This window comes from Chrysemys picta, chromosome 1 (genome assembly GCF_011386835.1).
Source record: "Chrysemys picta bellii isolate R12L10 chromosome 1, ASM1138683v2, whole genome shotgun sequence".
Lineage (NCBI taxonomy): Eukaryota > Metazoa > Chordata > Testudines > Emydidae > Chrysemys > Chrysemys picta.
In genome coordinates this window covers 16,518,273-16,543,810 of record NC_088791.1, presented here as the reverse complement: position 1 = coordinate 16,543,810, position 25,538 = coordinate 16,518,273, and the positions used below count along the sequence as shown (strand labels likewise).

Below are 25,538 nucleotides of genomic sequence, written 5' to 3'. Positions count from 1 at the left end.
TCCCATACCCTGTGCACTAGACCAGCCTTCCTACTTGTATATCCTCACTGATTTAATGAATAGCGCAAAATGAAAGTAGTAAATGCAACTTCACACCTGATTCTCAGAAACGATACAAGAACTCTGCAGTTCCCAATCACAGCCAACGAGCAGCAGCGTGCTCTGAGCATATATGCATTTGACTTTCAAGATCTGAACATGAACAGCAGCAACACATGTACAGTATTCGGCTAAGGAAATATTTTTTTAAAGGCACCTGAGCTACAGAGGCATATGTGGGGTGTGAAGTCAAGAGGTCGGGCCATGGAGCATTTAGAAGGATTATGATATTTATTAACTGTGTTTTAACTTTAAACTGATGCCCTGCCTGACTTAGGTCCCTTGTCTAAGTAAGTCTCTCGGTCAATAAGCAGGAAGCTTCCAGAGCAGCTATTGCTGTTAACAATGTTATCATCATGCAACAAGCCATCCCCCAAAACTTATTTGCCATATGCATATTGATGTTACACCACGGTTAAGGATGTCTCGAAACTGACTGCAGCACTGTCCTTTTACACTGGACCTTGCTTTTTGAAGGGGATTTAGCAACTCTATAGCACTGTCCAACCAAGGATCTCAAAACATTTAGCATTAATTAAGCCCCTGTGAGCTAGGAGAGTGCTAATTCCTTATGTTTAATTTAGCAAGAATTCTTCCCAGGACTGTAAGGCGACATGCCCCCCAGGGTAAAGCGTACGCTACCACCCTCATGCAGCTGAGGAGGTGTGGAAGGGAGGTGGGATCCTAGCCTTGCTCATGCCTCTCTGGGAATCTAGAACCACAGGCAGCTCTAGACATGCAGTCCTTGCACTCCCTCGTGGGATTGCAGCTGACTTGTGCCCAGGGAAACAAAGGGGTAGACAGAGGAAAGGCTCCTTGGACCTTCCCCTTGATGTACCCCCCACCCACCTCCAAGGTCAGAGAGAATTCCTCCCTCAGGTGTGGGACATCATGCTATCCATGCTCTGTATTTGAAAGCGGTAAAGTACGAGGTAGGAGAGGAGTTGTTTATGGAGGACAAGGAGGCTTAACTAGGGAGTTAAGTAGAAGATAAAGTAGGCTAAGTATTAGGGGAAACTTCCCAACACTGAGACATGACTCGTTCTCCCTAGGGAAGCGGTGAAAGCCCCATTGCTTGAGTCACTTATAACTAGTCAGGAGAAAACCCTGGAGAAGGCTCTGGGAGGGGAGCGAGTCCTGAACTGGCAGGGAGATGGACTACAGCAGATGACCTAATGGGTCTGGTCCATCTCTGAGGGATGAGGCTCTGTGAAGATGGATTGCCGGTGTTGGGGAATGGAGGGGTGCAATTTAGCAGAGCAGTTTAGAAAAAAGAGTTTTCAGTGCTGCTTCGCAAGCATGTTTGGTGGGGAGAAACTACCAGATTCCATTTACAGTAGATTACACGGTTATGCTTTCTTTGAAGACACAGGCAACGATTTACTGTGTGACACTCCCCCGGCCACCTTCTGTCGAAAAGAACCTGCGGGAATTTGCTGTGCTTCTTCCTTCCCTGGTTTTAGCTTACAGGTGACAGAAAATTCCCTGCTTTGTCATTTTGCTGTCCACAAGTAATAAATCCCAAGGCTGACAGAAAGGGGCTAAGGTGGGAGGAGGGCACTCTTGGTATTTCAAAGCATGGATCATCCATTTACCTTTACTCAGCAGAGGGGGGAGACTTCACTTTTTCTTGGCTGTGCTTTTTCCATTTGGAAGTACAAAGTCACAAATCTAGCACTTGGTCTGAGCTGTGTTGTAGGGGATTCTTATGGATATAGGAATTGCCCGACTAGCTCAGACCTGAGGTCCATCTCGCCCAATATGCTGTCTCTGATAGTAGCCTGTACCAGAGGCAGGGGTGGGGTAATTTTCTGCATGAAATTTCCCACCTTTTAAATTTCATTTAACAGTCCCTTATTCTTGTGTTGTGACAGATGGAGAACTGAAGCCCCCGCACTACCTTCTCTATGCCATGCATTATTTTATATGCTTTTATCATGTCCCCTATTAGTCATCTGCTTTCTAAGGTAAATAGTCCCAGTCTTTCCCCTCTCTCTTCATAGGAATGTTTTTCCATGTCCTTGATCATTCATGTTGTTCTTCTGTGACCTCCCCACTCCAGCTGCAGACTATACACATCATACAGTAGGTGACTGAAGCATTAAAAATTCTGTGTGGACAGACAGACCAACATCTCTTTATTTAGTCACCTTGCCTATCTTTATATGCCAGATATTTTCCCGTCATGTAACCTTTTAATTTGTCTGCCTTAGAGTATGTATGTGGTGTTGAAATACATCTTTCCTATTTGGTCCATACAAGAAAAACTAAGGTTCCTAATAGGTGATCCAGATGGCATTTATAATGCTTTAGGTTGGACAGCATTGCTTCACTTCCCACTCCCAAATTGTTGTAAAGTGCTGCTATGTCTCACCTCAGAGCTGGCTGCATTTCTGTGGTGAATAAAGCAACCTACTGGTTCAATAGTTCCTAGGGCACTTTGGGGCCAAAAGCACCACATAAGCATAAGATTTTTATCATGCCTCCAGAACAATGCCGCCAGTAATAGCTAGGCAGGTGACAAACTGAGACAATTTATTAATCAACTTAATTGTCTTCACTAATAATCAAAACAACTCAGCACCTACAAATTGTGCACAGTTAGTCTATGCAAAAATATGTGAATGTTTATCATCCCATCCTCCCTCATGTTCAGAGCTTGTTCGTTTGCTTGCTTCGTCCACCTGTTACATCTCCTCTTAATCTAAGACACCAAAATCTGTGGGGCCTGCTTTTTTACTAATTGTACAGAACCTAGCGCAACAGAACCCTGCCCTGGTTGAGACTTCTTGGCACTAGAGTAATACAAAAAATAAATAAGAATGAAAAACCCATCCTCATAAAAAAATCTTCTGAGCCAAGTTTAGCCCTGGCATAATCTGGTGCAACTCCAGTGATACTATACTGATGGAGATGGATATTTCATTGATACTGATGGAGATGTGTTTGTTTACCCAAGAGTTGAATCTGGCCCTCAGTCTTCACCATCATTAAATGCAGTGACTTCAAATAATTTTGTATGCCCCCATCCCCACTGCTGTCTAGTTACCCCAAGGTAGATAGTTTAACATCCCTATTAAAGAGATTAAGAGAATATGTAGCTTCTAGAAGTTGTTGTAACACAAGACCTGCAGTAAGATAGACTTTTAAAGGTCTGTGTAACGGGTCGTTCAACTCACCACCTCGGCACCTCCTGCTGATCATCCTTGGAATTAGCTCGGGGTTGCCAGTGCATCCTCCTCAGGTGGTATCTCACCTGTCATCACTTCTGTTTCCACCTCCAAGACCCGCGTCGCTCCCCGGACCACATCGTCCTCCTCTGGACATAGCCCTCCAGCCATGTCCCAGAGGGTTCTTCCCCGCCTCTGGGGGACCAACAATCCTCAGTCCTACCACATGCCTCAGTGTGAAATTGCAGTCCAGGTTCTAGCCACTCATCTCAGTGGCAAATTGCAGTTCATATACTAGCCACATCTCTCAGTGGCAAGTGGGGGCAAAGGCAGGGGGCGGGAGTTACCCGGGACCACCCGCTACTCTAGGCCCCAACCCAGGGACCATACAGACGGCAGCCATGTACTGCCCCTCCTCCAACTCTGCTGTCTCCTTCCCTGGGCCACTTCCCCACAGCCCCAGCACCTCCTCTGCCCTTGTATCCAGGCCTCAGTTTGGCAGCCATCAGCCTGGAGCTTTCTCATACTCTGCTGACCCTGCCCAGCACTGCTCTGTCCATGGTCTTCTAGCCCTCTAAGCAGCCAGTCCTCCTCCCTTGAACTCCAGGGAGTGACTGCCCTCTGCTCTGCTGAGCAGCCCCTTCTTATATGGGCATACCTGGCCCTGATTGGCTCCTCCAGTAAACCTTTCCCTAATTGGCTGGCACAATAAACCTTTTCTTTATTGGCTGCCTCCTGCGCAGCCTCCCCAAGGTTGCTTTAACCCCTTGCATACCAGTGAGGGGCAGCCGCCCCATTACAGTCTGCCAGGACCATCGTGCGTTCAATAGATATGGATGCTAGTTTCTTGACTTTTAGTTGCAAGATGCCTGGCTTTTCACACCAGCGCTTCCTAATTTCCATGCAGCCAGCGCTCTCAGGCCTTGTCTACGCTACAGAGGCTTTGCTAATACAGCGATACCAGTATAGCTATGCCAGCAAAGCCCCCCAGTGTGGACACAGCCTATGTCAACAGAAGGAGTTCTGCTGTTATAGTAACATCATCTCCCCAAATTACATTAGTTCTGCCGACAGAAAAACTCTTCTGTTGATGTAGCTACATCTACGTGGGGGTAGCGGGTTGCCGGCGTATGGCTTTACTGGCTATATCAGTGATGGGGAGTGATTTTTTCATACCCCTCCAACAGACCTAAGCTGACAAAACTTAGTACTGTTGAGCTGGCCTTAGTTTCAGTCAGTGATAATGAACACAACACACTTCCATTTCTAGGTCATTCTGGTTTTATTCCTTCCTTGAAATGTTGTTAATTCGGGGGGAGAGGGGAATCATTAAACCAATCCTAGTGAAAGATGAGCGAAGTACTGTAAAACAAAACTTTAGTGGTGTCAAGTTCACACAGCATCTTTCAATCTCAGGCCATGTCTACACTACAAAATTATGTCGATCTAATTTATGTCGGCATATGGCCACTGCAGTTATTATATTGCTTGTGTGCGTGCAAACGTGACTCCTTGTGTCAGTGGTGTGCATCCTCACCAGGAGCACTTGACTTGTATCTATTGTATTGCCAGTGTGGGACATTGTGGGATGGCTCCTGAAAGCCAGTAACAGTCTATGTAAGCAATGCAGTGTCTACACTGACATTGCGTCGACCTAATTACATCGATCCTGACTCTACGCCGCTCAGGGAGGTGGTGTTTTCTAAATTGGCGTAAAGAGGCACTTACGTTAGTGGGAGCAAAATTTAAGTGGAGCCATTGCTGCAGCTAGGTCAATGCAAGACAGCTTATGTTAACCTAACTGTGTAGTGTAGACCAGGCCTCAGAAGATATACATAGGCCAAAGGACACTGACAAATAGTTTTAGGCACAACAGGGCCTTGTTGGGTTTTGTAATAATAATAATAAATAATGAGTGTGAGGAAAAAATAACAGAGTTAGAAAAATTTATGTGAATTAAAAATAACATGGATGGAAAGGTTTTATTATATGTTTTATAGAGTATACATTATATAGAGTCTTAAATCTGAATTAGAATTGTACTAGGCATAAATCTGAAATGAAAATGACTATTAAAAAGGAGGAAACATTAGCAGTCTAATTTCAGTATCCAAGCTGAGTGAAATGCAAAAAGTCAAGAAACAGCATATAATGTAAACTAGATTATAAAAATCCTTTCAGTTATCATCAAAGGTGCTTTTAGTAACAGAGGGAAAGGTTTTATCCTTACTCAAAATGTGATTTTTATCTTGACAATGCCCCTTTAAGTGTAGTTCAGAAGCAATCAACCTAACACATGCATCCCATGCCCTATACTATACCTTCCTTTATTGCCCTGGGGATGGGGCAGGACAGGGAGGTACCTGGTACATTCATCATCCCTGCCCCGTCCCTGATGGGAATCCATGCAAAAGGCTGTATTACCCGGTCCATGCTGTGGACCTCCACTTTAGGTGGTCAGCCACACTGGAAGAGAACCTGGAAATGTAGCTCCAAGGTGGGCCTTCAAAAGGCCTGGGCTCAGGATGGAGGCGAGAGAGATGGGAGTTAGGCACTAAATGGCACTTATACCTTTGTACCGCAGCATGAAAACAAAGTGCTGGCAGCAGGGGCGGCTCTAGGCACCAGCAAAGCAAGCACGTGCTTGGGGCAGCCCATTTGCAGGGGCAGCAGGGATCCAGCATGGGAGCTGAGATAGGGTTACCATATTTCAGCAAGCAAAAAAAGAGGACGGGAGGAGCCCCGCCCTAGCCCCGCCCGTGCCCCTCCCACTTCCCGCCCCCCAGAATCCCCAACCCTCCCCCCGTTCCTTGTCCCCTGACTGCCCCCTCCTGGGACCCCTGCCCCTAACTGCCCCCCAGGACTCCACTCCCTATCTAAGCCTCCCTGCCTCTTGTCCCCTGACTGCCCCAACCCTTATACACCCCCCCACCCCCAGACAGACCCCTGGGACTCCCACGCCCCATCCAACCACTCCCCACCCCCTGACAGCCTCCCCCAGAACTCCCAACCCATCTAAACCCCTCTGCTCCCTGTCTCCTGACTGCTCCGATCCCTCTCCCCACTCCTGCCCCCTGACAGCTCCCCCCCAGAACTCCCAGCCCCCCACCCCCCCGCTCCTTGTCCCCTGACTGCCCCCTCCTGGGACCCCTGCTCCTAACTGCCCTCCAGAACCCCACCCCCTACCTAAGACTCCCTGTTCCTTGTCCCCTAACTGCCCCCTCCTAACTGCCCCCCAGGACCCTACCCCCTACCTGTACCCTGACTGCCCAAAACTTTCTCCACTCCCCCCAAAAAGCCCCCCCCCCCGTTTCTTGACTGCCCCCTCCAGAACCTCCCTGCCCCTTCTCCCGCCCCCTGGCCCCCTTACCCTGCTGCTCAGAACAGGGTGTTGGGCTCTGTGCGAGCCGGACACGTGGCTAAGCTCCCCAGCACAACAAAACCCGGTCCCTGGCCCTGCACAGTGCTGCCGGACCGGGCTGCAGGGGAGAGCTGCCCTTGTATCAGCACAAAGTGCTCTCGCTCCCGTTTTGCTACGCTGCATGGCAGAAACCGCTCCCAGTTGGAAAAGGGGAGGGCTGCACTTCGTGCTGATACACTTGCTCAGAATGCAGGGCGGATCCGGCTCCTCTACAGCTGCTCTGGAGTCCAGCCCGGGACTTTCCTGCAGCCCTCCCAGCCGCTCGCTCTGCTCTGCCGGGGGAGGGGGGAAATCCCGGACATTGTGAGTGCTTTACAAATTCCCCCCGGACGCTATTTTTAGCACAAAAAGGAGGACATGTCCGGGTAAATCCGGACGAATGGTAACCCTAGCTGAGAATCAACTGGGGGCCCTGGGAGCTGTAATTCCTTGGTTAGCTCCCTGCCTATAGAGTCAGCCCTGGAGCAGGGAAAGAACTACATTTCCCAGCATTCCCTTGGCCACTACCAACAGGAAAGGGGGAGGGAGTGAGGTAGCTGAGATCTCATGCTGCAGCTTGCTATGAATGGAGAGCTGCACTGTGAGTAGGGATACCATATGTTAACATTCAAAAAACAGGACACTCCACAGGGAGGGAGGGTAGCCCCACCCTGCCACCATTCACCCCCTCCAACTGCCCCCCACAGAAACCCCAACCCATCCAACCCCTCCTGCACCCTGTCCCCTGATCACCCCTCCTGGGACCCCACCCCCTATCTAAGCCTCCCTTCTCCTTGTCCCCAACTGCCCCCTCCTGAGACTGCCCCAACTTCCCCCCTAGGACCCTACACCCTACCTGTCCCTTGACAAACCCCCGGGACTCCCATGCCTATCCAACCGCTGTCTATCCCCTGACTGCCCCCCCAACCCCTGACCTAATTCCCCCTTCTCCCTGCCCCTGACTGCCCCCCCCCCGAACCTCCGCCCCATCCAACCCCCCAGCCCCCTTACTGTGCCACTCAGACCAGCATGTCTGGCTCCGCGCAGCGCCAGACACACTGCTTCATACATGCTGCCGTGCTCCCCCGCGGATCCACAGCCCCCTTTCCCCCCCACCAGCACCTGCCTTCCAGATTTGAACACCTCAAAATTCAGGAGTGCTCAAGCTCAGTTTGGGCAGCTGTTACGTCATTTCTCCCAAATCAAATATACTGATCACTGTAACTTGCTGTAGAAAAAGTAGGATAAAATTGAGCAAGAAATGCTTCCCAGTGGTTATTAGGACTGGAATTGCTATTTTCAACAGCCATTGCCTGTTTATTTGTTTGTTTAAAAGGAAGACAGTGATATTGCATTGGCAAATTCCCCATAGAAAGAAAGAGTGGAAGAAAAGAATAATAAGGGCACCTCAACTTTTCCTCATTTATGTAGGACAGTCTTATAATATGCATCCAGATATCCTCCAATCACACAAGCTGAAAATTGTTCCACTTTACTGCAGTTCTGTAACCATATGGGAACCAATCCTGTCTGTGTTCTGTGCACATCTAAAATTCATGCTGAATGACCTGCCGTGGGAGCGAGTTACCAGTGACCCAGGGCTGCGGAAGGAGGATGCAGGTGGGGAGGGGGGGGAAAGAGAGCCCAGGGCTGGGGCGGCAGGAGATGTGTGTGGGGCAATGGTGGGGGAGGAATGAGGGAGCCCAGAGCTGGGGCGGCAGGGGGGTGCGGCGAGGAGCCCAGAGCTGGGACGGGGCAGCCAAAAATTTTTTTGCTTGGGTCGGCAAAAAACCCAGAGCCGGCCCTGGCTGGCAGGGTGCTAAATCATCATAATGACCTGAACTCGGAGGTTAATAACAACACAGAAAGTGTTATTTTACTGGAAATTACCAGTCAAGACAACACTAGGAATACTGGTCTCAACAAACAGGTATGCAAGACCTCACCTACCCTCAGGGCTAAACCTATGGGAATGTCTCCCGCCCAACCCCATACATTAAAATCCTTAACATGAATGGTTCTCAAGCTACAGCACCGGGGAAGCTGCCAAACAACTGGAAGGCTATTTTAAATCTAAAAGGCAATAGGTATTCCTTGCCTCAGCTCTCACGGGATGCTCAGCCCCTTGCAGGGTCAGACCCATACAGTGTAATGTGACCATGTTACAAATGTTAATACACGCAAAAGGAAGACAGTGCTTTAATCACCAGCCCAAACGGAGACTCCAGAGATGTAGGTTCAGTTCCCAGGTCTGCCACTGCAGTCCTATTGGACCTTGGGCAAGTCATTGGTGGGCAACAGATAGCAACTGGGCACCTAAGTCCCAGCTGAGCCGTGGAAAATCAGCTTAATCTCTCTGGGCCTGAATTTTAAAGGCATTTAGGCGCCTAACTCCCATTGACATTAATGAGAAATAGATGTCTAAATACCTTTAAAAGTCTGGCCCTCCACATCACCTCTGTAAGATGAAAATACTTCCTTCCTCCCACTCTTTGTCTTTCCAATTAATTTAGATTGTCATCTCCTCGGGAGGAGGGACTGTCTTTTGGTTTCATATCGGTACAGCGCCTTGCCCAGTGGGTCCCCCCCCCCCCCCCAATACCTGACTGAGTTCAACTGCGATACAAATAATAGGAAAACTGATATACATGGAGACAATAGTGCTCCCATGCCCCAGTCTCAGCAGAGGGGCTACGGGCTGAACAGGACCTGGAATCTGTAGTGTTGTCTCTTCCGTAGAAGTGCTCCTTGCAGCTCAGGGTTCAAAGCATGGTGGGAAGGCAGTGTTGGGGACCCCATCAGCAGTGTTGTACCTATATGATGGACAGAGGGGGCTCTCAGGTTGTCAGGCTAGCTCCTTTCATCAGCACTAAATCCACTCAAACCCAGCTGTACTGTCCAAAGCAAATCACCGTTTATTCATAAGAACTCAGAAAGCCTGGGAACTTGAAGACAAAGATGAGGATTTTAACATTGGAGGTCTCCGATATTTACTACAAACAAGTACCCACCCAGAATCCAAACACCCCACCAGAAATGAAGGTTGTGCTTTCAAATTAATGGACTCTTTGCTGTAGATAAGTTTTTCAAGAAGTCCATCGTTGAGGTTAAGAACAGGGTTCAAAAAATAAGAGCAAGTTGTGGAGTTTTTGCCCTTTCAAACACCCCCTGCCCCCCCAAAATCCAACAACCCCTCTTCCCCAAAACAAAACAGTCCTACCTGCTGAGTCAGTGCATTCTGGTGAAGCAGCTGGCACGTTGGCAACTGGGAAGTAAGTTTTGTCACAATTTGTAACCAGAGATCGCATTTTCCAGAGAGAGTGCAGGCAGCAGGAATCCTCGGCCTTTTCGCAGCCTGCAATAGGAATGTCAGCAACACATCCTAGCAAGCACAACACGTGCCTGGGAAAACAGCGCTTTGGTCAATGCTGCCTGCATCAGGCTCCTTAAGTTATCACTCAGGCAGCTTGTTGTCACTACAGAGGGGGGTTAGCCCCAACTATCAACTTTAGGAGAATTTTAAAACTTTATTACACATGGAACCTGAATGTAGGTTCAACCTCTCTGCCCCAGCTTCTAGGACAGGGATGAAAGCTTGGGTTTTTTTGTTTGTTTTTTGCAACTGAGAGACACCACCACCCCTTTTTTAAGAAAAATGAATGCTGGTCTGCTGGTGAACAGTTGAAAAGGCTAGCCTTGCTCCTGGGCTAGTTCTTCATGACTCATGCTTTGAGGAAAGTGAATGCTTCACGTTGCTCTTCAGTAATCTGCTGATGGCTGGAAGCGAAGACAGCAGTCATAGGAAAACCATCAGACATCAGACTATCAAAGCTGATGTGGGCTTCTTGCACTTGGAGGGTCACCACAGTAAAGGGCCTTAACTGTTCCCTGACAAACACGTACATCTGCGCCTAGGAGTCAGTGACAGGCATCCATATAGCAAGGATAACCATCAAACTCCCCTCCCATGCACACAAACACACCCAGTCCCCAGCCAGCCTCTCCGTCGGTACTTTACATGAGTTTCCATAACCCTCCCACCTGCCAAAACCCTCCTTCGCTCCCTGCATCAGTGATAAGCAAGCGGTCACGGTTTCCTCTCACTAACTCCTGCTGACAGGGGCTGAGTACGCTGAGGAGGCAGCAGGCTCAGGCCCACCCATGGCAGGTGGCAGCACTTCAAATCTATAAACGATCCCGCTGATGGGCTCAAAGGAGTCCCCCATCCAGCCCTCTTCAGCCAAGGCAGGGAGTAGCATTTTGTGGGTGATCTGCATCATGTCTTATTTACCCTGGGGCACAGAGAGAGCCCTTCTCCTTGCTGGGCAGACTGACGGGGCTCAGTAAATATATCCTGTATAGAATTAAAAGAGACAGAGCGAGGTTTGGCTCCCAAGTCTTTCTAGAAAGAGTGAATCAGTTCTTTCTGTGGTTAAACAAATAAGGAGCCAGAGATAAGCGTCTGGGGCTGGCTAAGGTTTCACGAAGCACCTAAGCAACATGCAACAAATCTGACCAGCTTCTCCTGGTCTCGGTGATTTATGGCATGGACGGCAACTGGAGATAAATGCTGGGATGCAACAAGATCTGCTGTAGGGGAAGATACAGCATGTGCAGTGCTTAATTTGTAATGAAAGAGGGGCCAGGGCTCAAGCAATTAAGTGCTGGGACTCAAGCAATTCTTTTACTTTCATAACTGATGCAGCAAGTCCAGAGGTGCCGGCCCGGCACAAATTAAGCACTGAGCACGTGCAAAGGGAGCGGCCAATCCCTGCAGCTACCTATCTGTAGCATTTGCACCACATTCCCAGAGAGCACAGATGTCATTTGTTCCATCAGGCACTTCAGCTGCTGTTGGTGCGATCTTGGTTTTGGAACTCTGTTTTTGGGAAGAAAAAAAAATTCTGGACTGTGCATGCTGCTTAAGGGAGAGGCTGAAATCCCTCTGCTTAAGGGAGAGGCAGTTACTTACATATCCTCACTGCTCAAAGGGAGCACATCAGGGAAGTAACCATCTCATCACTGAGGGGGCCTACTTTTTAAAGCTAGGAATTACTGTTCATTTAAAAAAAAAATGAACCCCATAGTAACAACAGAATGCAATAATAACAAACATCCGTCGACATTGTGCCAACAACGTGAGTAGGGATGGACATTTTTGGCCCAGGACACCATGGCAACCCTCCCCCAACTCTTAGAAAGAGTACCAGAGTAGCTTTATTACCCACGGAGAGCAGAGGAAACCTTGTTTCATAGGTTTTAAGGCCAGCAAGGACCATTATGATTAGGGGTCTACTAAATTCGTGGCCGTGAAAAACACATTACGGACCGTGAAATCTGGACTCCCCTGTTAAATCTGGTCTTTTGTGTACTTTTACCCTACACTATAGGGTAAAGTATAGGGTAAAAGTATACAAAAATACACAAGCGTTTCTCAAACTGGGGGTCCCAACCCAAAAGCCTATTGTAGGGCAGGTGCGGTATTATCACCCTTACTTCTGTGCTGCCTTCAAAGCTGGGTGGCCAGAGAGTGTCAGCTGCTGGTTGGGCACCCAGCTCTGAAGGCAGCGCCACTGCCAGCAGCAGCACAGAAGTAAGGGTGGCCTGGAATATACAACTGTATGAACACAGCTGCAAAATTTTGCTTTTTATGCCCTGACCAACCTGCAAAAGATGTGTGATTTTGTTGCAATTTAAGTAGACCCCTAATTATGATCATCTAATCTGACCTTGTGCATAACACAGGCTGAAACTACTGGTTGAAGGGAAACATATCTTCTAGAAAGACATCCAGGCTGGATTTAAAGACTTCAAGTGATGGAGAATCCACCACATTTGAAAAATCTTGTAAGTAAGTTCATTGTGTGTGGTTCTATCTGGAACTCAATTTATGCCTCTCAAATAGATGAAGGGCTGAGTTGGCACTGCTGGGGTTTGAACTTGTGGCTAACCTACTTGATCTCTTCTATGCCAACCTAATCATTTGTATACTGTTCATAATGTATAAATGCTACCATTGTGTCCCATTGCCTTGGACAGCAGAGCGATCACTGTTCATTATGCCGTTACTACAAAGCATCTTTGATTCAACCATAGGAGAGCGGAGTCCAATGCTTCAGCCATTCAGAAATCAGCTTATGTATGAAGTACAGATTTTATAAATAAACGTAATGTGTGTGCACATGCTATAAAAGTGCTCATTCTTGCAATCGCATTAGCAAAAGCAGTGTTGTTTGATACAATGCTGGTTGTTATTGGCTTGAATACATTTTGTTAAGCCTGTGGATGGAGTGAGGCTTAAAGGCAGGATACATTTGTAAGACAAAATATTTCAGACCAATACTTGGACAAATGAATCTCTGACTCCACAACAATAGACTCTCTGGGCTAAATCCTGAGAGGTGCTAGGAACCTGCAACTCTGAGGAATGTCCCATGTCTATGCTACACCTCTACCCGGATATAATGCTGTGCTCGGGAGCCAAAAAAAAAATCTTACCGCGTTATATCGAACTTGCTTTGATCCGCCAGAGTGCGCAGCCCCACCCCCCTAGAGCACTGCTTTACCGTGTTATATCCGAATTGGTGTTATATCGGGGTAGAGGAGTACCTGTCCTTACCTGGGTAATATTGGGGTAGAGGAGTACCTGTCCTTACCTGGGTCCTGCAGTAGATTTGACTTCAGGCCACCCTTGAACTTTGCTAGTTAAAGAAACTATGGAACAGAGAGAGACTCCTAGCAGAAGTCATCTCAAGAAGAACAGATTGTTCTGAAGTGTTATTGGCTAGAGGTAAACAATACCAGCAGAGCCCAAAAGTGTAATTCGTAAGCTGTTCTAAGCAATGTGTAGTGCTGCATCCTCAGTCTGGGGTCACTTGGCAGCATCGCTCAGTTCCATTAGAATTAGGGTGACCAGATCAGCAAAATATCAGGACGGGGGGGGGGGGGGGGGGGGGGAGGAAGGGAGGGAAAAAACGGGGGGCGGAGCAAAAAAGGGGGGGCGGAGCAAAAAAAATTAGAATGCATTGTAACTAAGTATTCCTTTCAGAAGGGGTATCTTATCTGTTTGGTTTTAGAGGCTCTGTGGGACTGGTAAGCTATCCACTTGATTGGCAGCGTTCGTGTCAGTGCTGGCATTCAGTAACAGCTTCCAAGACAGTTTTGCTCTTTCCTCTCTAGTCTCCTCTCCTCATTCCACTATCCTCCCATGAGCCACATTCGATTCTTTCACAGCCTACTGGGGGGTCGGCCTCCCACTCAGCACACCTCAGGACCAATTGAGCGGCTTTCTGGCTGGTGGACATTCCCGAAACCGCCCTCCTTAGTCTTAGGGAGGAGGGGAGGAGCCTATGCCAACTCAAATATAGACACTGAAGTGTGCTGCTGAAGCCTGAAAAAGGCTTCAGATTCCTTCACTTTGGCACATCTGCCTCTTTCCCTCTAGCCCTCTGCAGAACTCATCCTTCTGCTGGAAGCGTGCAGGACGGCTCTCTTTAGTGACTTACTGTGCAGGATCGTGATGCAGGAGACTTCAGTGGCCTGTTAACTGAATCTGATGGGCAGGAAAGAGCATTTTACTTAGCTGGGTTTCAGCCCTTCTTAAAAACTTAGCTCACAGAACGTACGTGGTCACGTGTTTCATGTTTTATACCTGAAGTAGCTTTCCAGGCATAAGGAAACGGAGCCTGCTGGCAGAAGATGCCGAATGAATGAGGCCACAGAACCTGCCCAGAAGCAAAATCCAGTTCTGTGTGGCTTTCAGAGGTGTGAGTGATCTCATTTACACTAGTGTAATTCTACAGGACCTAAATGGGATCACTCCACATTTATACAAGTATAAAACTGGGCAAAATGTGGCCCGAAACCGGTCTATATTAGTGGAAAGCTCAACGTGTTTGGAAATCACTTTTAACGGAGGCCCCGTCTATGTTACAACTGGGTTTTTCTAACTAGCTGGCAACGCAGTGGTGATTTCCAAGCTCATTGTGTCTCAGTGATTTCCAGGTCAACTGTGCTTTGTGCACAAGTAGAGAGGATTGTTTTCTAACTGATAATCATGCAAATGGAACCAGGGATCAAAATGTCAAGCTGGTTTCGGTCTAGTACATGCCTCAACAGCAGCAATAAGAAGTTCCTCAGGACCAGTTCTGCCCTAGCTCTTGTGCAACCACACTGTCTTCAGTAGATTTACATAGGGTTCGCTGGAATTTAGTAAACAATCCTGTCGATGATGCACAAGGAGGAATAAAATCCAGCTCATACACAAGTGTATTGGCTGACAGCCTAGCAGAAGTTGAAGATATTCCGATACGAGTGACACCTTATAAGAAGATAGCGCAGATGGATAGATTAATAGTAATCAAAGCTTATTTTTGTCACTAATGTCAGCAGTCAGGGATTCTGATACACAGTGTACAGCTCTTGGGTAACAAGGTGCCATTCTGACATAGTCGTTTCTCACATTAGAACCATACTTCTATATAGGAATTGCCAGACTGGGTCAAACCCAAGGTCAATCTAGTCCAGTACCTGTCTCCGGCAGAGGCCAGCACTGGATGCTTCAGAAGAAGGTGCAAGAAACCTCACAAGAGGTTGAGATGGGATAATCTGCCCCTTCTCCCCGCCCCGTGAAAGTCATGTTGTAATCCCTAATAGCTAGGGATTGTTTTAAAAAACTGCAAGTGAAAGCTGTAAACTTGATTTAAGATTATTCTTACATGTTCAGGTTGAAGCTTCGCAGGGGACTGGGAAACATGAAAGCCAAGAATTATTGACTGTTTTCAAATAGCTTGTGGATATAGCTTGCAATATGCATTATTGGAAAAACAAAGTCTCCTTTTCTGACCAGCATTTGGCCCTTTGTTTTGGGGTTACCATTCTCCTTGGCATGCATTTATAAAGCCGCTCTGGTGGGAGTGTGGACACTGCGAACGGTTCCGTCCCTAGGAAAGTCTTACAGACGAGACCCAAACCGGACTGAAGCAAAGTAGCCAGCTGCAAGTGGAAGCTGCTGCAATGTTATCCTGCAGAGGTTTTTGATGGCTGGTGGATTTCCGAAGCATTACATTACATGTCCACCCACCATCTCCTGGTCTGCAGAAAAACATTACAAACCAAGATGGAAAAGATAGTGTATAACAGCATGTAATTATTCATTATCTCTGCAAGTATTCACACGTTTATTTAGATTTCAGTCTTATTAAACTCCACACCAAAGGAAGCCTATCCAAAACTCTGGGAGCCCTCAATGCCTATTTAAGAAACAGAAGATGATTGGAGATACAAAGTAAAATTTAATCAAAGAAACAGCATTCCTCCTCCCCCCCCCCCCAACATTTGATGGCCTGTCGTGACCAGCGCAGCTTAAAACTCCAATCACACTATTAAAATTTAAGAGGAATATTTTCCTAGAGAGAATGGAAAGAAACAAAAGGCTCTAGAAGGGACTTCACTTCCTCCAGTCGCTACTGTACTTTGGAGTTTATTGGTAAGATGTACAGATTTACTAACACGATGCATTAGGAACTTAAATCCTTTGTTTCTCTAAACTCTGCCCTGAAACCATGCCTGGGTTCCAATTTTTGTTAGCACTAGTTTTCATTTTTAAAATTGATTTTTATAACCTTGTTATGACAACCACATACACGGGAGGTGAAACCTTAAACAAAGGCTGAAATAAGGAAAAACCATACAGTGAGCCTATTCAGAGATACAACAGCACTGTTGAATCATTACAGGAGAATGACTGTAGTCGTTTTGGGCTGAGGTTCAGCCCTCAGCAGGGCTGTGGGGTATCCCACCGCCTTGCTCTGGTCCAGCGGCAGTCTGGGACAGCAGACACACAGTCAGCGACCCAGGCCCTTAAGCAGGGGCTGGGTCAGTTTGTAGCAGCCCAGACCCTAGGTCAGGGCGGGGCAGCAAGCAAATAGTTAGTCAGAAACCCAGGCCTTTAAGCAGGTCCCAGCCTCTAGGCCAGGGGAAAAGGGGGAGTCTGCCACCCAAAGAGTGGGTGTCAGGGGGGACGCAGGCCCTCCCACTCCACTGTGTCCCAGCCCGGGGCCCGAGCAGCGGCAGAAACTCGTTGCTGTCAGTGGGGATCCTGGCCGCAACACACTGACATCGGCTCTGGCAGTGCAGCAGCCAGACTGGGGTCAGCTGCCCCCGGGCTACTTCCACACTCCCCCTCGTATGGTACCTAGTGTCCTCGGTGCTCTCCACCAGCATCGGCTCCTCAGGGTAGCTGGCACGGGGCAGGCTCGGCCAGTCCTCCTCGGGGTAGCTGGCACAGGGCAGGCTCGGCAGGCCTGGTAAGTCAGCAGGCCGGTCGCAGCCTGCAGCTGTCTCCCAAGCAGGAGCTCGGCCAGAGACGTCTGCTCTCTCCGCCGGCGTGGGCTCCACTGAGCTCTGCAGGCGGGCTTTTATACTTCCGGGTCGGCACCCTGACCTCTGAGGGACGGGCGCCGGACCCGGTGGCTCCGCCCACGTCGGTATTAGGGGAGGTTCAGCCCTCAGCGGGTCTGTGGGGTATCCCACCGCCTCGCTACAATGACACAGAGTGATGTGGCCATGTGATAGTATTTGATACATTACAAACAAGTTACTTAAATATTTGATACTATCTTTAAAAAAGTTTTCATCAGTCCATTCCTCAGCTTTACAGTTCTACTCAGACTCTCTCATCCTGGAGGATTCCAAAGTGCTCTGCAAATTATGTCAGCATTCCTGTCATTGTCCTGCTGAAGTCAGTGGGAATTTTGCCTGAATAAGGACTGCAGGAGTGAGAGGAGATTGCTGCATTTTAGTGCTCCTGAATGTATAAATCAACTGATTCATTGCACACTGTGCAACAGTGGGGTTGGATTGGGGCAGGAGAAAATTTTTGACCAAGGGAAAGTGTCTACTCTTAAGAATAAGGCCATGGGCGCTTTAATGTCCACACAGAGATGACATGATCTTACTTTTTAAGGTCTCATCTAAAAGACCCATATGTAATAAACTGCATAAAATCTGGGGGAAAGTGGGGGGGATTAAACTTTGGAAGGGCAGAGTCCAAACTTGCCAGGATTTGACCTTGTGGTTCCAGGCAATGTAGGCACATCAAGTATGAGATTTAGATCATTGTGCCATCCTCTTCTGTCTCTAGTAGAAAGAACAAGAGGCGGGCTTGAACCAAAACCTGAACTTCAGAAGAGTTAAAAAAAATAATAATCAAACCCTGCGTCTGAGTATAGATTTTACAAATGGCAGAACCCAATGGGCTGAAATCAAATTCCAGATCTGAAACACAGAGCAGAAACAGGCCAGATTGCCTTCTTAAGTTCAACTAAATGCCACTGATGACCTAGACCAGTGGTTTTCAAGCTGTGGTCCATGGCCCCCTGGGGGTCTGCAGACTATGTCTAAGATTTCCAACGGGGTCCGCACCTCCATTTGAAATTTTTTAGGGATCCACAAATGAAAAAAGGTTGAATACCACTGACCTAGGTTAACCTCTTGTAGAGCTCATTAAGGTGATGTTGATAGCTAATGTTATTAAGATCTGAAATAGTTTGTTCTTGTATTCAGAAAAGACTGAGGGGTAGAAGATTTTAGGAGAAAACTGCAAGATGAGGAGAAGCTTCCAAAAGCGACCATCCAGTTGTGGGGTGTTCCAGTAACAGAATGTCTGGGGAATTTACATGTGCCTTCATAGTGCAAGTGGCTTCCTGGCTTTGGTTTAGAGCTCATGTTTCCTTTCTACTCTTCCCTCAGCTCATGTGTTCTTCGGTCCAGAAAGCCCTATTTGAGGAAGAGGATCAAGTGAAGAAACTGCAGCAGAAGGTGGCAACCTTGGAGAAACGCAACAAGCAGCTCCGAGACCGGGTGAAGAAAGTCAAGAGGTCCCTCCGGCAAGCCAGAAAGAACAACAGGCACATGGAGCAGATAAACCGAAAGCTCAGTGAGAAGCTCTCCTCTGCAGGAGGCCAAATCCCACATATTAACTCTTTAAAGCAAGAGAATTCTCATGCTACCTACCTTAAAGTATAATGCAAGGTTTAGGGCACAAGCCAATGATATTGGTGACTTAGGGCCTGATCTCATGCTCCTTACACAGCCAAATACTCCAGTGGGAGTTTTGCCTGCATTAGAGTGCAGGATCTGGTCCTCACACCTTGTCTACACTGGCATTTGAACCATGTATGAAAAACAAATTGGAACTCTGTTTATATTAGGGTTACCATTCGTCCGGATTTACCCGGACATGTCCTCCTTTTTGTGCTAAAAATAGCGTCCGGGGGGAATTTGTAAAGCACTCACAATGTCCGGGATTTCCCCCCTCCCCCGGCACAGCAGAGCGAGCGGCTGGGAGGGCTGCAGGAAAGTCCCGGGCTGGACTCCGGAGCAGCTGGAGAGGAGCTCCGCCCTGCATTCTGAGCAAGTGTCTCAGCACAAAGTGCAGCCCTCCCCTTTTGCAACTGGGAGCGGTTTCTGCCATGCAGCGTAGCAAAACGGGAGCGAGAGCACTTTGTGCTGATACAAGGGCAGCTCTCCCCTGCAACCCGGTCCGGACCAGGGACCGGGTTTTGTTGTGCAGGGCCAGGGACCGGGTTTTGTTGTGCTGGGGAGCTTAGCCACGTGTCCGGCTCGCACAGAGCCCAACACCCTGTTCTGAGCAGCAGGGTAAGGGGGGCAGGAGAAGGGGCAGGGAGGTTCTGGAGGGGGCAGTCAAGAAACGGGGGGGGGCTTTTTGGGGGGAGTGGAGAAAGTTTTGGGCAGTCAGGGTACAGGTAGGGGGTAGGGTCCTGGTGGGCAGTTGGGGGGAGTCTTAGGAGGGGGCAGTTAGGGGACAAGGAACAGGGAGTCTTAGGTAGGGGGTGGGGTTCTGGAGGGCAGTTAGGAGCAGGGGTCCCAGGAGGGGGCAGTCAGGGGACAAGGAGCGGGGGGGGGGTAGGGGGCTGGGAGTTCTGGGGGGGAGCTGTCAGGGGGCAGGAGTGGGGAGAGGGATCGGAGCAGTCAGGGGACAGGGAGCAGAGGGGTTTAGATGGGTTGGGAGTTCTGGGGGGGCTGTCAGGGGGCAGGAGTGCGGAGAGGGATCGGAGCAGTCAGGGGACAGGGAGCAGAGGGGTTTAGATGGGTTGGGAGTTCTGGGGGGGGGGCTGTCAGGGGGTGGGGAGTGGTTGGATGGGGCGTGGGAGTCCCAGGGGTCTGTCTGGGGGTGGGGGTGTGGATAAAGGTTGGGGCAGTCAGGGGACAAGAGGCAGGGAGGCTTAGATAGTCCTGGGGGGCAGTTAGGGGCAGGGGTCCCAGGAGGGGGTAGTCAGGGGACAAGGAACGGGGGGAGGGTTGGGAGGTCAGGGGGGGCGGGAAGTGGGAGGGGCAGGGGCGGGGCTAGGGCGGGGCTCCTCCCGTCCTCTTTTTTGCTCGCTGAAATATGGTAACCCTAGTTTATATACAGTACTAGATAAGCAGGATCCACACTAGATTTGGTGGATACTGTAGACTGGACCAAGCTGTCTGAAGAGTGCGTCCAAAGAGTCTGTTTGAGCCTTACGGGGATCGCAGCATCAATACACTTTGGCTCCATTTTCACTGCCCAGCCTGGCAATATTTGAAACCAGGTTACCTGGACCTGTGTCTAGGATCGGATCCAGCTCTCACAGTCAATGGGTGTCTTTGCACTGACTTCCAATGGGAGCTGAATCAGGACCATAAAAAAAGATTTCAGATCCAGTTTTCAAGCAGGCTTCAATTTTCAGGGTAGACAAGGTCTCCTGTCTTGTAATCACTGTTTTAAGACATGATGGAGGTTGCTGGGCAACCTCATTTACCTAAGTTTAGATACTGTAGAGATCACATCAATATCAACAGGGCATTAAAATTAAGGTAGTTTATATGTGTATATATTTTTAAATCCTATAGAAAATATTTTTATTACACATTTGATATAGACTAATTTCTTAAAGTATGAAATAAATCCTGTTTCTTGGAGGCAGTCATCCCTTAAAATATATTTCCCCAACATTCCTCCTTAGGCACTGCCAAAAGAGATTAGAAACTGAATTATTAAAATGGCTTAAGTTAAGGCAGCAATCTCATTGGTTGACAAGGATGCCAACCTTGTGTATATGCACATCAGTTCATGGCTTGGAATTGGTTAGCCAAATCACCGCTCTTCATATCAATACGCCATGGAAGAGTAATGAAAAAAAATAAAGTAAGTTGTTCGGTGTGTTTCCCCTTTTTGTTTTAATATTTATTTTATAATCAATTTACGTGACCTGAATACAAATACACTTAATATTTGCAACTTTAGGACAGAGGCAGACAGACTTTGCCCAACCAAGGACAACACTGACAATTTGCCAGGGCTACACCTGACTTGCATAAAAATGAGCAGATAGCAGCTTATCTTTATTCCAGAAATGTGGGCCATGGAGGTATAGGTCCCTGCATGCAATGCTTGATCTGAACCCCCAAACCTTACTAGACTATCCAGATCATGGCAGAACATTGCATGCTGGGACATGTAGTCTCCACAGGCTGCACCTCTGTACTGAAGAGAAGAGCAGCCACAGGCTGCATTGGGCTCATGCACCATCCTTGCATTAGGACCTAGAGGGGGCCTGTACTAGCTTTTATACAACCATTTGTATCAAACCAAGCTGAATTTGATACTTAACTGTTGCTTTGGCTTCTAGGAAGCAGCTGAAGCTTAATTATCTTCTAACTCTGCTCCGCTTGGAAACAGAAGCATATATTTTTCTCCTGAAATAATACTGGCATTTCTTAAAAGTGACTCTTCTATAAACTGCAGCAGCTTCAAATTGTCTGCCTGTCAAGTCAGCATAATTCAGGTTGAAATAGTACAATTTCTGGAGAACTACTGCAGACCGAAGGTTTTCTTAGCATCCTAAAAACCAAAGGATTTTTACTCAGTCAAAAATAAAATCCAGAAGAAAGTATGTAGGTTTTGTGTTGTTCCTATTTTTAAACTGTTTGAATAAAATTAACTGTTTTCTTGGCATTGGTACTAAAATTCTGTGTTTAATTTTTTTTAACTAAAAATGTTCCGTGTTAATCACGTATGTTAGTAAGGCTGATAAGATGTTACTAATACAACTAGATTGTCATTTTTAAATGAAAAGGTGATTTTCCATCAAAACAAAATTTTGCAGAATATTTTTGTTTTGGTCAAAACTTTGTTCGTCAACAAAAATACTGAAATTTCTTGTTCTGTTTTGTTGGGGGAAAATCCCATTCTTTCATTTTTAAACTTTTTTCCTCTTCTTTTCTAGTGGGGAAAAAGTACAAAAAAGCAGGAGTGTTTATTTCTCTCTAGGAATTTCAAACATTCATTGTATGTTTGATCAGTTGGTTGAATTTTTCGTTAAAAAAAATTGTGCAAATTGAAATTTGAAAATTCACTTTTTTTTGGGACCAGCTCTAAAGATGTGGTCTAGCGGCCTGAACACTGCACTAGGAGGCAGAAACTCCTTAGTTCTGATCTTGACTCTGATCCTTGTCCTTCAGAATCATACAACTTAGACAAGAGTTTTCAGAAAATTGTGTGTGCACTTTGCACATGCAGACACATGCATACAATTCATGCCTTGTTTTTACATGGTTACTACGGTCACACTTTGAATCCCGATAACTAAATGTACCAGTTTAGGTGTGTAATTGTAGCACACATGATTCAGAGTTAAGATCAGAAGGGACCATTAGATCATCTAGGCTGGGTGGAATTTAATGGCTTGCGATATACAGGAGGTAGATTACCCCTGAACTGAGTCCAATAACTTGTGTAAATGACCTTAAACTCTACCTCATTCTCCCATCTGTAAAATGTGGATACTACTACTTACCTATCTGGCCAAATAGTGAGAATTACAAACATTATCTAGACTTACTGAAGTGATACGTATTATTAAGCAGACTACATCTGAGTATGCAGATACTGGGAGATTCACATTTCACAAATACCCACTAGCTTCGTAGTTTGTATTACTTGTGAGATATGTGCATGTACTGTATTTAGTATAGTAAGGGCTGAAACATGGAGTCCAGTGATGTGTGTATGTCCCTGCATTAAACACAAATGCACTGTCACTATGCTCATGGTCATGCACTGTGGTTGCAAGGAGTACAGTTTGTAATGCATGTAATGATGGAAGTATTGTCCCTTTCCATCTGAGGAAGATACCTGGTGGAAGCACGTAAAGCCAGATTGTGACGGGTCCTTGCTCAGGTACACAACAGTGGTGTAACATTCTGGCTAAGTGAGTGTCCATCTCCAGTGGGTGATCCACAGAGGATAAGAGTGTACTACTCCTACCAGTTAAAGGAGATACTCCTTGAGCTCAGGGAGTAAAAGACGGTACTAAAGGTCGTGGGTTCTTTCCCTGATGGTTGTTAGAGATTGGAAGATTTGAAATCTAATGTGCAACTCCTTGGCTAAGTGTGAGATTATTACACGGGCACAAGGTGCAGGGTACAGGCACAAATGCAGTTCTTGGTAGTGGCGGTGTGCACACTAGATTTCAAATTCACAGTCTGACAAACCATCAGGGATAGAACCTCAAAAACAGTGGAAAGCGATTGTCTGCTGCCGCCACCTAGTTACGGTGGGGAGCTCACCCTCCTAAAAGCTGGAGCAACACCCCTCCTTCTGGGAGCACAACACAACACCTCAAGAGCAGTGCAAATTCTCCTTGTTTCCAACCAAAGCTCTCACATGTATGATATTTTGTGTGATGTTCTACATTTCAGTCAAATCAGGCTCCCTGTCTCACTAATTTAGGAAGTAATACATAGATGAGAGCACATCTCCCTCCATCAAAATATCCCTTAGCCTAGAGGAAGGTGCACTGGAATAGGATCCAGGAGACCACGAGGTCAAGCCTCACCTTTTCTACTGACTGGTGTTAATAATGTGCACCTTAAACCCCTCTACTGTGGAGCCCCGGTTATAAGCCAGGACCCCATTGTGCTAGGCGCTGTACAAACACAGAACAAAAGGATGATAGTTGTACCAGGTAACTTCCATTTTTCTGTAACTTAAATTGTGTTGGTGTGGGGAACAGCATGAATTGAATTTGGGGGGTAGCCTGATCACTCTCTTCCTCCCCCTGACACTGCAGGTAGAGAACTCCCCTCACACACAATACACACACACACAATCCTTTAACAGCCAGGGCAGGGACCCCCTCACACCTCCACCCACATCTGTAACAGATTGAAGAACCATTTCATTTGATTCACACAGTGAGGCAAAATCCTTAACAATGGGTTTATGGTTTAAAATACATATGAAATTTATCAGCTATGGCGCGGCATGTTTCAAAACTCAGGTGTTACTTATGTCAAGTCTTTGGTCACATGTCAGTGGTTTGTGTCACTCATCAGATTTGAAGGGGAGGCCACCAACAGAGGCCTGTACTTCACAGGCATGGACTGGCCCTTAAATCGTATAGCATGAAAGTCCCCCCAGATTTAGAGAACGTGTCTATTGACAGAGCAGAGCAAACCAAGTGAGCTGATGTTTCCCTCTCCTAAACCACAAGCATCATCATGATTTAACAACCCCACACAACGCGACGAGCAAATCATGCAGTGAAGGAGGAGGATTTATGGAGGACAGTGTTAGCAGCTCTCTGGATTGCAGCAACAAAGAAATATAGGCAAGACAATGATTCCCATATGTCTGAATATTAATTTGGGGGAACAGCCACGCTCTGTTTTTGCGTTGGTTTATTTAATTTTATTGGCATGCGGGTGACAGAATAATTGTGTCTGGAACTAGGGACACCAGTACTGCTTCTGATATCAATTGCACTCCACAGAATAATTCCACTCAGGATTAGATTTATCCTGTTGCAATGGAGATCACAATCTGGCCCAGTATTTTTAAGGCGGATCATAGAATCATAGAACTGGAAGGGACCTCGAGAGGTCATCTAGTCCAGTCCCCTGCACTCGTGGCAGGACTAATTATCTAGACCATCCCTGAGAGGTGTTTGTCTAACCTGCTCTTAAAAATCGCCAATGATGGAGATTCCACAACCCCCATAGGCAATTTAGTCCAGTGCTTAACCACCCTGACAGTTAGGAAGTTTTTCCTAATGTCCAACTTAAACCTCCCTTCCTGCAATTTAAGCCCATTGCTTCTTGTCCTATCCTCAGAGGTTAAGAAAAACAATTTTTCTTTCTCCTCTTTGTAACAACCTTTCACATACTTGAAAACTGTTATGTCCCCTCTCACTCTTCCCTTTTCCAGGCTAAACAAACCCAATTTTTTCAATCTTCCCTCAGAGGTCATCTTTTCTAGACCTTTAATCATTTTTGTTGCTCTTCTCTAGACTCTCTCCAATTTGTCCACATCCTTCCTGAAATTCAGCACCCAGGACTGGACACAATACTCCAGTTGAGACCTAATCAGAGCGGAAGAATTACTTCTTGTGTCTTGCTTACAACTCTCCTGCTAACACATCCCAGAATGATGTTTGCTTTTTTTGCAACAGCATTACACTGTTGACTCATTTAGCTTGTGGTCCACTATGACCCCCAGATTCCTTTCTGCAGTACTCCTTTCTAGATAGTTATTTCCCATTTTATAGGTGTACAACTGATTGTTCCTTCCTACATGGAATACTTCACATTTGTCCTTATTGAATTTCATACTATTTACTTCAGACCATTTCTCCAGATCATTTTGAATTTTAATCCTATCCCAATAAAACCCCAATTTCTCCTATTCACAGAAATATAAAGTCTCCCTGGGCCAGAGAATCCCCCATCACAGCGACAGAGGAGAAAGGTTTCCATCCCAAAAAGGAAAAACATCCAGAGACCTGAATGAAACAACATGACAGAACATGGATAGCAGATGA

General features: G+C 47.0%; 1 protein-coding gene across 1 annotated transcript in view; it reads left to right on the top strand.

The window, feature by feature from the left end:
* The window catches only part of CCDC3 (coiled-coil domain containing 3), a 69,261-nt gene extending 50,423 nt beyond the window's left edge, over positions 1 to 18,838 (top strand). Inside the window, exon 3 of the mRNA XM_005305022.5 lies at positions 18,421 to 18,838. Coding sequence (XP_005305079.1) covers positions 18,421 to 18,696 — 276 coding nt within the window. The 3' untranslated portion in view covers positions 18,697 to 18,838. The remainder of the gene's footprint in view (positions 1 to 18,420) is intronic.
* Positions 18,839 to 25,538: the final 6,700 nt, after the last annotated feature.